We start from the raw sequence: 12,312 nt of genomic DNA, 5'->3' as shown, positions 1-12,312 counted from the left end.
ACAAGAATTGACAAGAAAGTCTAACAAGTTTGTAGGACACAAGGTCAACAAACATTAATCAACTTCATTCTATATGAAGAAACAAACAATTAGAAAGTGAAATTTTAAAAAAACAATACTACCAACAATAGCAAAAAAGAAAAAAGAATGGCCAAAATTTCTCATATTTGAAAAAAAAAGACACAAATCTACAGATTCAAGAATATGAGTGAACACTAAACAGGACAAGCCCAAAGGAGATGCACACCAAGACGTGTAATGGTCAAACTTCCAAAAACTAAAGACAAAGGAAAAATCTTGAAAACAGCAAGACAGAAATGATACTTTGCCAGTTGGAGGAAAACAATTCAAACAACAACTGACTTCTCATCAGAAGCCAGGAAGAAATAGCGCAACATTTTTCAAATACTGAAAGACAAAAACTATCAGCCCAGAATTCTATATCAGCAAAAATGTCATTCACATATGAAAGGGAAGTCAAGACATCCTCAGACGAAAGAAAACTAAGGGAATTTGTCACCAGCAGAGCTACCCTACAAGGATGGCTAAAGGAAGTTCTCTAAACAGAAATGAGATGATAAAAGAAGGAATTTTGGATTATCAGAAAGGAACAAAGAATAACGGAAAGAGAAAAAATACGGGTAAATAGAATACCTTTTCCTTCTCCGGAATTTTCTGAATTATGTTTGATGGTTGGGTTGAGCCAAAGTTACAACACTTTCTAACATGGTGCTCAATGCATGTGGAGGAAATATTTTAAGCAATTATATTATAAATGGGGATGAGTAAGGGATGTGAAAGGAGGTAACGTTTCTACGCTTCACTCAAACTGGTCAACACCAGGAGACTAAGTCATACACATATTGGCAGATTATGTAAGACCAGCAGATGAGCAGATATCAGTAGATTGTGATAAACTGTGAATATATAATATAAACCTGGAGCAACAAATAAACAAAGCTCTACAAAGAGATACTCTCAAAAATAGTGTGGATAAATCAAAATGGAACTCTAAAAACTATTCAAGTAACCTACAGAAAGGCAGGAAAAGAAATACAGAGCAAACTGAGAACCAAAAAGAACATGGCAGACTCAAGTCCCAACATATCAATAATCCCATTAAATGTAATGTCTGAATAGACGAGTTGAAAAGCAGAGATTGGCAGAGTGCATAAAAAAAATCAGACCCGATTATTGGTTGTCTACAAAAACCTCACTTCAAATATAACGATATAGGCCCGTTGAAAGCGAAGGACCAGACAGCAACCAAGAGGAGCCAACTGTCTACACAGCAACTCAGACGGATCTCAACGGCCTTACGCCGAGTGAAAAAAAAGCCAGTCAGACGATCACATAGTGTATGATTCCATTTATGTGACATTCTAGAAATGAAAAAATTGTAGAGACGGAGAACAGATGAATGGTCGCCAGGGGTCAGGGATGGCGGGGTGGACGCAAGTCTGTAACCAGTGGTGGGACCATGGAATCTCTCTGTAGTATCTTCGCAACCTCCTGTAAGTTTATAATTATTTCAAAATAAAAGGATTAAAAACCCCACACAGTGCAGGCTCAAAGCAGAAACTCTCAGCCACGGGCCAGCAGGATGCACACGGTCCCCCAAACTCTCCCCTCCCACCAGGCCCAGCTGGATGCCCGTGGTCGTGCTCCAGAACTCCAGCCTCCGGGAGCTGCCCCTGTGTTTTCTGCTTTTCCCCAGCAAGAATGCATTGACGGCTCTTTCAACTCTTACGTCCTCTCTTATTTTCTTCGTCTTCAGGGGTTGAAATCTCTTTATTCCTTTACTACTATATACTGGGGTTTCAGGAGACAGAGGAGATAAGTGTGTTCGTCACTCCTTATTTGACTGGAAATCTACAGATGTTTTAGATTCCTACTTTTTGCTGGTAATAAATGACCCAGACGACCAGATGCAGATGAGACCCCGAAAAAAGTCTAAAACCAGAGGAAAGCTGAGCCAGATGGTACAGGCGACAGACTCCTGGACCAGAAGAAAGAGGACAAGTTTCTCTGCCACCCAGCAAGTGTGACCTCATATGCTTCTGACTCTCAAGTTCTCAGTCAGTAAATGGGAAAAATAATGCTTTCACTGCCCCCAACCCTGCAAAACTCTGTGAAGGTCACATGAGGTTGGGATGGGAAATAATTTATCAAATTAGTGCAAATTAACTAACCATGCATGGACGAGGGATCAGTGAAAAGACCCACTGCCTACTGATACCCAAGAGCTCCTGGGCTCCTCTCAGGCTGTCCTTCCCTACTCGTGAAGCAGGTCCCTGGCCAGCCCCAGTTTCCACTGCTCACACAGGGTCTCCCAGGACTGCCCATGCCATGATGGACTCGAGGCACGCCCACTGACCATCCCATCCTCTGAGACCCCTAACGAGACTCAAGGCACTCTCAGACCTGCGGGGGTCTTAGGGAACACCTTGCGTGGCCCCCTCAATCTATGGATGAGAGCGCTGGAGCCAGGGTGGGGGAGGGGGTCACCAGGACAGGGACCCGAGCTCTCGTATTTTGGCTCACGGCTGCCCCAAATTTTCTCTTAAGTTTCTAACAGCCAGCCCATAATAAGCTTCCTCCTTTCCCTCTCCTCTTGAACCATCGCCCTCGGGTGAGATTAGATCTTGAATCTGTGTGTGTTCCCTAGCTGGACACAGCGCAGGAAATGTGCTGAGAGCGCTGACCCAGAAATTAAACAATCAGAGAATCTGCTCCTGAGCTCTTGGCCTAGATGGGCATAAACGGGAACACCACGGCTAGCATCCTGTGGGAGAAATGAGAGCTCCATTCTCTCCAATCTGGGTCCCTTCCTGCAACCTGAAGGAGCCGTCATAACACCAGAATGAACTAGCCATTCCATCTGCTATCTCCCTGGGGCAGCTCCTCTCCTTAAACCTGATCCTAATACAGGTGCTTCTGGAAGTTTTCAGAACCAAACGCATCCTGAGCACTATTTCTCCAAAGCGGGACGGAAATACTAAAGAAGGAAGATCTGGATTCCCCAACCCTCGCTGACCCCCGCCAACATTTCTCCACTGGTTTAGCATTCAGAGGAAAGAAGGGGTCGGGGCCTAGATCAATGGCACCCCGAACCCCTACAAACAGAAACCAGATTACCGCAATAGTCTACAAAATGTTTTCGAAACCAGATTCCTACACAGGAAGTTATGTATCACAAGTTCCCTCTGAGGCTGTTTTCATAAACCCATTTAAAAATAATGAAAGCCGGAGACCTCATTACAAAGTACTCTCTGTATATTGTCAGAATAAGCGGTGTGAACCCGAAACTCTGATTACGCACCAAGAATACGAGAGGTCACTAGCCGTGAAGCTGTCAGCTGGAGCACGGTGGCGACCTTCTCAGCTCAAGGTCACTCCTATGACCGCTCAGTGAGGAATAAGGGGTCTTATCTGAAGCAGAGCCATGCCAGAGGTGTGAACCCCAAAACATCCATGGGGCACTTTTAGTAATAACACCTGGGCACATTACAGGACCCCAGAAACGACGTGATCATCGGTGACTGTTCACCTCTCACTCCATACCGTAATCCGCTTCTATCTTCCCCTATGTCATTCAACAAATATAAGTGGATGTTAACTGTTTGTCAGCAGGTCAGAGCTCAGAACTGGCAAGAGGCAGAACCACAAAGCCACACAATTACAGCACAATCGACAACTGGTATAAACGAGAAATATACAGGGGCCGGCCCGGTGGCACAGTGGCTATGTGCGCACGTTCTGCTTTGGTGGCCCCGGGTTCGCCAGTTCAGATCCCAGGTGTGGACATGGCACCGCTTGGCAAGCCATGCTGTGGCAAGCATCCCACATATAAAGTAGAGGAAGATAGGCACGGATGTTAGCTCAGGGCCAGTCTTCCTCAAAAAAGAAAAAAAGAGAGAGAGAGAAATATACAGAGTGTGGTGGGAGGGAGAGGTGACCTCTTGGGGTGTGGTCAAGGAGGGCTCCATAGCAGAGGCAGCATCTGCAACAGGCCTTGAAGGATAAGTAGGAGTTCACCAGGTGACAAAGAAGGAGTTCAAGTGAGGAAGAGCGTGGCCCAAGTGTGGCACAGCACAGACTAGGGTGTGGGTGTTGGGGAAATGCAGACACGAATGAACACGGTTTGTGGGGTAAATAGAAATGCTCTGAGCACCCTAGGCCTACGTGGATATGGGACTGTCCCCCTGCCGAGGTGGGCCGGTCTTCCTCTGCTCAGCTTCTCTGCCTGGGAACAGAGAAAGGGCCACTCACCCAGCATCAGACAGCTTGGAGCTCTCCACAAAGTACATGCATTCTTTCTTCTTGATGTTTTCAGGAATCCAGGAACTCAGATTTTTTTGCTGAGGGCAAAAAAGGGTACTTTGAGATCCTTGGGCATCAAATCTACACTTTCAAATGAGCACATCCTAGGCTTCTCTTAGACACACTGATGCTCCCTGACAAGCTTCGAGGGTCTTTTTTCAGAGAAGCGAGGCCCGAGCCCTCCCTGGCCATGCCAAGGGTTAAATTACCCTCACCAAAGGCCTCAGGTGTGGAGTCAGGACGGAGGAGTGAACAGGTGCGATCACCTCCTCTTGGGCCCAATTTGAACCTGCACAGCACTTTACAGTTTATCTGTCAACACTGCCTTCCTCGGGAACAACTTGGGGTGGCGGAACGGTAGCAGATGAGGCTCTGCCTTCATCCTGGCAGGACGGCAGGCTGAAGCGCCCTCCCGCCCACCTGACCAGGGGACTACAAAAGTCCAGCGTGCTCTTTCAACACGCTTCTCCGGGCCTTTCCGCGAAGTTAGCCCAGGGCTTCAGATGGTGCTAAGGGCATTCCCAGTCAAGGAAGTGAGATCACTGCACAAGGAGGTTGGAGCAACGCTTTCCAGGAGTCTGGCCCAGGACTGTCACGGTTCCCGGCTTTTCCAATCGGAGGAAGTGATCGTGCAGCCCTGGTGGGGCACAGGCCTGGCCGAACCATGCTCCCCAATTCTCCTCTCCTTAAGGGCCTTTCTGGGCTGGAGCCCCCAGGCCAGCTGAGTCTCTGCCCGGGCAGGAAATGCGCCCCTCCCTGGTGGTCACTGTGCCCCACAGGGCTCTGGTGGAGCCAGCCAACGGGCCCCCACTGACCCCCAGAAGCCCACCTTTTCACAGTTGCCGAGGAGGTACTGGGACCTCCTGTTCTTGGGGAGACTGCTGTCGCTTCGCCGCAGATTGGGGCCCGCGCCCAGGTCAGCGACCCTCCTGGGCTGCCCCCCAAAGCCCTCCTCCTGCTTGGAGCCAGCTTTCCAGGGGGTCGAGGGCTCCATCCCGACATCCCCACTCCAGCTTCCCGTCTCCCGCCTCCTTCAGGGCAGGCTTTTCTCCACCTTGCGAGGCTGAGGGTTCTGGAAACACGCCCTGGGGGCTGCTGAAATAGATCAGAGGGGAAATGAGGCAGGTGTCCTGAGAGGACCCAGCACGTGTTTCCTCGTGTGGAGCCCTGTCCGTTTGTCAGTCTGCACATTTCCCTGGCTACCCGAGCTCTGGCCCGCCGCCGGAGCCCCTGGGCAGTCCTGAAGGACACCCACATCCCCGGGGCCCCAGGGCACCCATTCATAACGGTAACAACCTCCATCACTGTGAAGGGCTCAGTCCCCACCCCTGCCACTCTGGCGTGTGCCTAGCCACATCCAGGAACCCCAAAAGGATACAAGACTTCAGAGTTCGTGCTGGAATGGGTTAAGACTTTGGGGCTGCTGGGATGAAAGGAATGTATTTTGCAAGTGATAAGGACATAGACTTTGAGGGGCCAGGGCCAGGATGCTATGGTCTGAATGTGTTCCCTTAATGTTCCTATGTCGAAATCTAACCCCGAAAGTGAGGTATCAGGAGGCACCGCCTTTGGGAAGCGATTAGGTCATGAGAGCAGAGTCCTCATGAATGAGATTAACGCCCTGATAAAAGGGACCCCTTCTACTGTGTGAGGAGACAAGGAGAAGCCTGCAGCCCAGAAGGCGCCCCTCACCACCTGTGCTACACACAGATCTCGGACTTCCAGCCTGCAGAACTGTGAGAAATAAAGTTCTGTTGCTTCAGCCATCCCATCTACAGTATTCTGCTAGAGCAGCCCGAACAGGCTGAGACACACCAGTGACCAGTGCCGGCCCAGCGGCCCCACCCAGGGACCTCCCCGCACAGCATTCATGGTGGAGGCCACGCCTTATACCTGTGCGGCCCTTACTGGGCCACCTGCGTCCTGAACAGCAGCTCACCTGGCCTCACAGCCAGCTTCCAAAGGAAGCAGATGGCAAGCAGTGTTCCCAGTTGACAGAAGAGGAAACTGAGGCTCCCAAAAGCTCACAGTCAGACAGCTGGCCTGTGAGGGGCTCTGGACTAGAGGCAGCTCCTGTCACCGTCTCCAGGGCTCGGCCCTGCACAGGACGAGGGTGACAGGATGGTGGGAATGAAATGGGCCGAGTGGCAGAGAGCAGTATGTGCCGTAAAAGACTTTGTCTTAAGAAACTCTGAAGTGCTCTTGCTCACGTGCCCAGTTTTTGGACAGCTGCCATCTCAGAGCACCCATCAGGGTCCTGTGCACATTTCCTCCAGTCCCACCTGCCAACAGGCTCCTGGGAAATGTGTCAAACGCCACTCCCTCCGCCCGCCACCCCGTCAGACCGGGCAAGGCAGGGCTGGAGCCACACGGTAACTGTCCCCATGCCCAGCTGCGTGGGAGACGCTGGCCAGACCCTCCCTCTCCTCCTTCTGCTCCTCCTCGCACCTGCCCCTGTCCACCCGTCTGGGCCATGGAAGAGTCTAGAAACCCAGGGCTGACAATGACCTTATAAAGTCCCCCATGCAACCTCTGGGGTCCTTCTCCCCAGAATCGCATCATCAGTCCCTTTCTTCACACATCACCTAAAAGCAATTTTGGCCACCCTGGTTCATAGCTAAGATTCTCCATAAGCAAATGGCACAGGTGTGTGTTGAGAAAGCTTCAAAAGTAATTGACTTCCAAGAAAGTAGATGACAGATAGCTAGATAGATAATAGAGAGATAGATAGATAGAAAGAAAGAAAGAATTTGACAGCACACAGGCCTAAATACACAGTCATACAAAATGCACACCTACAAATGTCGTCTGGCCCAGGGCACCTCATGAGAACCTGCGGCTATTGCCATAGAGGGCGTGGGCCTGAACAGGACCAAGGCTGATGTGGGGCGAATGTCCAAATCTGGGCTCTGCACTGAGCAATCCGCAGTAGGAGGGAGGTCCTGTTGGGCCCACAGGAAGCAAGCACAGGTGCATGGGGGAGGGGCTGGCCATGCCCCTTGGTTTCAGCCTCCAGCAGCTTCTGCAGACAGGCTGCGCCTCACTCCCAGGTTGCTGTGTTCCAGGGGCACAGCTGAAAGAATGCCTCCCTGGTGTAAACCACCCCCACCGTCCAGAATAGACACCAAGGCCACAGAGAATAAAACTCCTGGACACAGCTTTTTACAGCTGCCATGTGGGCCCAGGACCATGGGACTCACAAGGACCGGGGCTCCTCCTTGTACTCCACCTGCCCCAGCCGAAAAGATTCACCAGGAAATAAAACAACAGACTTTACACCAGGGGGCTGGCTGTGGGCACAGTAGGCTTTATATGGGGGGCTGGCTGTAGACACACTGGACTTTATTTGGGGGGCTGGCCATAGACACACTAGCCAGCAGTGGCCTGACATGCACTGCCCTCTCTGCCTCTCTCTCTAAACCGTGCAGCTGCTCCCTGCCTCTGCTGAGGTCCAGCACCCTGTGAAGTCCTGGCTGTGAAAGGACTTTTGAGACAATAAATAGCTGGACGCAAAGGAGGTGCAAAGGAACGACCAGCGGACAGAAGTGGCCCTATGGTCTTGAACCGGGTTCAGAGCAGGAGTCTGAGATGGGCTAAGGCTCTATGTCGCCAAGTCGGGGCACAGCGCCCCCGGGCAGACGGAACCCAGGCTCTGTCGCAGCGCCGGCGCCCCTGCGCCCCGTGTCATAGCCCAGGTGGTGCCGCAGCCTCGGTCTCCGCGCCCCCGCACCCGGCAGCCCAGCCTGTGCCCGCGTCCCCGCCTGCGCCCGGGCCCACGCCGTGAGCCGCTGGCCTGCCTCGGCCCCGCGCCCCAGCGGCGCCGCAGCTCGCGCGCTTGCGCCGGCACCAGCACCCCGGCCAGCGTCTAGGTCTCCGCGCCCCGCCGCGCACTCACCCCAGGGCTGCGCACCCATCCTCCCCCAGCCCGCGCCCCTGGGCCCTGGCGCAGCCTCCCCCGGCCCGCGCCTCCGCCCCAGCGCCAGTCCCGCTACCTGGTCGCCGCACCCCGGTGTTGTCCATCACCCGGGCGCGTACCTGCGTCCCTCGCGCCGCTGCGCAGGACGTCCGCCCTGGCCCCGCGGGACCGCTGCATCTCCGGCCGAGCGTGCGCCCCGCACCCCGCACCCCGCACAGTCCGCGTCGCCCGCAGCGCGCTCTGCGTCACTCGGCCCCGCAGAGCCAGCCCTCTGCATCCCGCGCCCGCCGAGAGAGCCAAGGACCAACCTGCACGAGCCGGACCTCCCCGAAACCCCCGACCTGCGAGGTGCATCCTCCCTGGAGACCCCCGACCCAGCACTCACACGGGTGTTTGCCTCCTGAGGGGCTAGTGGCAAGTTTCTCAGCGTTTAAATGCGCGATGGCGGCGATGTCCTCAAAGCCCTACCGCACCTGCCAGGCAGGGGCAGGGAAGAGGACGGAGCGTGTCAGCGGGAGTCGGGGGAGAGGGGGGCGCCAGAGCCACGTGGCCCTGGGGCTGGGTGAGCCACTTCCCATCCAGGCCTCGGGAGCCCTTTCGCAGACTCCTGCAGCCGCCCTCACTTCCGTCTTCCTGGCCGACCCAAAGCCAAGAGACCATTCCCAGTAAGGCAGGACCCAAGGGGGCAGGAGGAGCCAGAAAGCTTCACCCACACAGCACATCCCGCAGCAGGTGCTGGCCACCGGATGCACAGCCATCTAAACTCAACCCTGGTGGCACTGCCCTTCTCAGTCCTCCTGGCTGGAGGACTGGCAGCGACTGCATTCTGACTCCTGAGAAGCTGACCGGCTTTCCCCAAAGGTCCAAACCAGCAGCCCAATTCTCTCACCCCACAAAGGGCTCTGTCCTCTCCTTCCTCGCCCGGAGACTACTCCTGGGCCCCCTGGGCATCCAGAGGAGTGAAGACGGTCCTGTGGCCTCTCCAGTCTGGGGCCCAGGGGCTGCCAGCCAACTCCTGGCTGACCAGCCACCTGCTCTTTTCCTCCCCTGGGAGCGATGACGTAGTGTCCAGACTCCTGCCCAGAGCCCTCTCCTCTGGAAGGCCCCCTGCCTTCACCTGCCCCTGCCTCTCCACAAAGGAGCCTTCCAGCAGTGCTGTGGGTCCACAGGCTGAAGGATGTCCCCGTCTCACTATCCCGCCATCCGGAGGTCTCTAGCTGCTATGGGGAAGGAGTCAGACCCCATGAGAGTCCCTTGTATGGGGCAGCACGCAATCGTTTCTTCAGGACAATGATAAGAACAGAGATAGCTGGAGCCTCTCCTCCAACACAGCCAGCACCTAGGCATCAAAGACAGGGCAGCAGCTGGGACCACTGACACAGTGGCTCTGGCCCGCTGGATGGCGCACTGCAGGGGGCACAGCCCTCCACCCTCCATGGCTACAGCCTCAGAGCCGGCGGTAGTTAGCGCTGGGTGAGAGCTGGCTGCAGGCGGAGGCTTGCTACCCCTGCCACAACCCCGGAGACGAGGCTGGGACCCTGGTGAACCTGCAGTGGTGGCGGAGACCCTCCCGTGTCAGCAGCTGGGTGTCAGCAGCTGTGTGCAGACCCTTCTCCAGTGCTCCTTCCCTCGGGTGCCTTCTGGCGCGAGAGCCGTCTCCTTGATGATAAGCTTACTGAGGGGTGGTGAATATTTCATGAGACAGCGATGACTGCAGAGCTGTCTGGTGGACCGGCTAGGACCGGCTGGTTTTGGTTTCCCAGCGTCGCAGGGCCTCTGTGGGAACGTCATTTAAGGTGAAGTAGTTCACAAAACAGGCTTCTGACAAAACGTCTCTGCCCACATTGTCCCCTCGTGACTCCTTCCCTTCGAGGGGAGAACCACACATTTCACAAGAAGGCCATGTTCCGTCTGCCAGGATTCTATTGCAAGAGCAGTTATGAAACATCCTTCCCACAAAAACAAAAAGACATTTGACTGGAAGGCACAAACATAGCAAGTACCGCTCATGATTGAGGGTTGTTTCAAGTTCAGAGAAGGGAAATGCAGAGCAGGGTTAGGGTTAGGCTAGGGCCTGGACATCACGCCCAAGATAAAAGCCCCTTGCTCTGGCAGCAAGGAGAAAAAGATGGCACTCTGACCGCCTAGCATCAGCACGCTCTGGTCATGAATTATACACAGGCACGGAGAAGCAGGGCAGCTGGCTCCTCGGGGAGGAGCAGGGAAGGCGGAGGGCCCACACAGTGGGGGCTGGGAGACTTTTTCTGTTTAGGGCTGGATGGTAACTGTCCCTGGCTTTGCAGCCCCATGGTCTCTGTCCCACCTGCTCAACTCTGCCCTTGCAGCTGAAACTGTGGTTTCAGCTGTGGTTTGCTGACCCCTGGTCTAGAGAGAGGTCTAAGAGGAGTGGGCTTCGTTCTGGGGGACACATTGTTTTCCTTCATCTCTTCATCTCTGAAAGCAACAGATCATCTGCGTTCCAGAAACTTCTTATCTAAAAGGACTGCCCACGAAATTTAAAAGAAAATGGGAGTAATGGTGCTGCCCAGGAGTGTAAAGACTGCAGCTAAGAGGAGGAGCTCCTGTGGAGCACCAGGGGCGACGTGCCTGCCCAGGCTCCTCTAACAGGTGGCACGTTTCTGCGGCCACAGTGATGAGAACCGAGCTGGAAAAGCCCCCAAGCCTGAACCATCTCTCAGGACACTGAATAAAATGGAGAAATGCAGGCCGCTCTCCTCTCCCACAGGCGTGCTCTGTGGTTCCCCTCGGAGGACTGAAGCGGGCCTGCAGTCACAAGGAGGATGTGACATAAACATCGTCAGGCTGCAGTCAGCGTCGTCATGAGGAATTCAACAGAGCAGAGCTCGAGGTGGGTGGGGGCGGTGTCAGGCAGGGCCTTCGGCCTGTGCAGTGGGTCCCTTGGTCTGATGCCCTGTTCCCTGGGGACCTGTATGGTGGATGAGACCACTCTGAGCCCTGATGGGCAGGAAGGGCAGCCCAGACCCGGACTGTGTCCATTCTGTCTGAAGGCATCTCGCCCTGTCTCTTGGAGGGATGGTGTGGTGTGTGGCCTCCATCCCAGGCACCATGGCCACAACCTTCCTGACCTACTGGCCGGCCCTGGGCTGGCTGAGGACAGAGGCTAGTGGACATCAACTGGCTGAGTCCTTTCCTTTTCTAGCTGTCCAGCACCTTGTCCTCAGCTGATGCCCAGTGGGCCTTAATGTGGGTCATGAGGATCTCCCCGCTGCGGCCCGCCCCCAGTGCCCCCCAGATCTCCTTGTCTTGCTTTCCCAGTCTTTCTCCTTTCTCCGGCCTGCCCATGGGTCCCTGTGTGGTCTAACATCAGTGCACTTCCCTCCCCGCAGAGTGGAGGAGCGCCCCTCCCTCTCCGTCTCTCTCCCTCTCCCTCCATCTCTATCTCCCTCCCTCCCTCTCTCCCTCTCCATCACTCACTCTGGGGAGGCTGCATGGTGAGAATGAAGCTTCCTGCCCACAGTCCCATGAATGGGCTTGGAAGACCCCACTCGCTCATCAGAGATGGCAGCCCCGGCCCACAGCCCGACCTTGGGAACCATGACGTAAGTGGAGCCATTTTAGAATGGAGCTGGAGCTGCCATTTCAGGGGAACTGCCTGCGTGTCCCCTTTTCTGAACCTTTGAACTGGGCCAAACCAAGCTTTCAAGAAGTCAGCAGAAAGGAGAATGTTCTGTGTGAACGGATGAGAGAAGCGCACTTCACCTGGTGACGGCAGTGCCGGGCTGGTGCTGACAATGAGTACAAGCCCAGCCTTGCTGGTCAGCACCAAGGAACTCACACAACTTACCTCATCCTCCTCTTTTTCCCCCTAAAAGCCCTGAGTCCACCTCCCGTAATCGGGATGTTGTTTGTGTTCTACCTAAATCTATATACCCCGAACTGTAATTCTTTGATCCCGAATAAACGCTTTGCCTCTTGAACTGGCTTCTTGTTTTTAGGTTGACAGCCTCATGAGAGCCCCCAAGCCGGGTCACCCCGCACAGCTGCTCGCTGGTCCCTCAGGAACTGTGAGACAGTCAGCGTCGTTGTTCCCA

The 12,312-nt window shown here is 54.4% G+C and overlaps 1 protein-coding gene across 13 annotated transcripts in view; it reads right to left on the bottom strand.

Moving 5' to 3' along the window:
• Positions 1 to 10,047, bottom strand: part of TRPM2 (transient receptor potential cation channel subfamily M member 2) — a 59,272-nt gene extending 49,225 nt beyond the window's left edge. For 6 of the 13 annotated variants that reach the window (XR_011495439.1, XR_011495440.1, XM_014830755.3 and 3 more), the window contains exons 1-3: positions 8,625 to 8,763; positions 5,153 to 5,418; positions 4,273 to 4,361 (exon numbers count right to left, since the gene is read on the bottom strand). Coding sequence is in view for 10 of the 13 variants with exons in the window: in XM_014830755.3 (XP_014686241.2) it covers positions 4,273 to 4,361; positions 5,153 to 5,317 (254 nt within the window). In the remaining 3 variants the exon portion in view is untranslated. Of the gene's footprint in view, positions 1 to 3,322; positions 3,575 to 4,272; positions 4,362 to 5,152; positions 5,419 to 7,118; positions 7,627 to 8,358; positions 8,487 to 8,624; positions 8,764 to 9,128; positions 9,579 to 9,786 lie in introns of those variants that run through there. The other 7 variants (XM_044750912.2, XM_044750913.2, XM_044750910.2 and 4 more) reach the window with 7 other exon arrangements.
• Positions 10,048 to 12,312: the final 2,265 nt, after the last annotated feature.

Source organism: Equus asinus, chromosome 18 (genome assembly GCF_041296235.1).
Source record: "Equus asinus isolate D_3611 breed Donkey chromosome 18, EquAss-T2T_v2, whole genome shotgun sequence".
Classification (NCBI taxonomy): Eukaryota; Metazoa; Chordata; class Mammalia; order Perissodactyla; family Equidae; genus Equus; species Equus asinus.
Note: the sequence above shows the minus strand (reverse complement) of the source record. Positions and strands in the feature narration are given on the sequence as shown.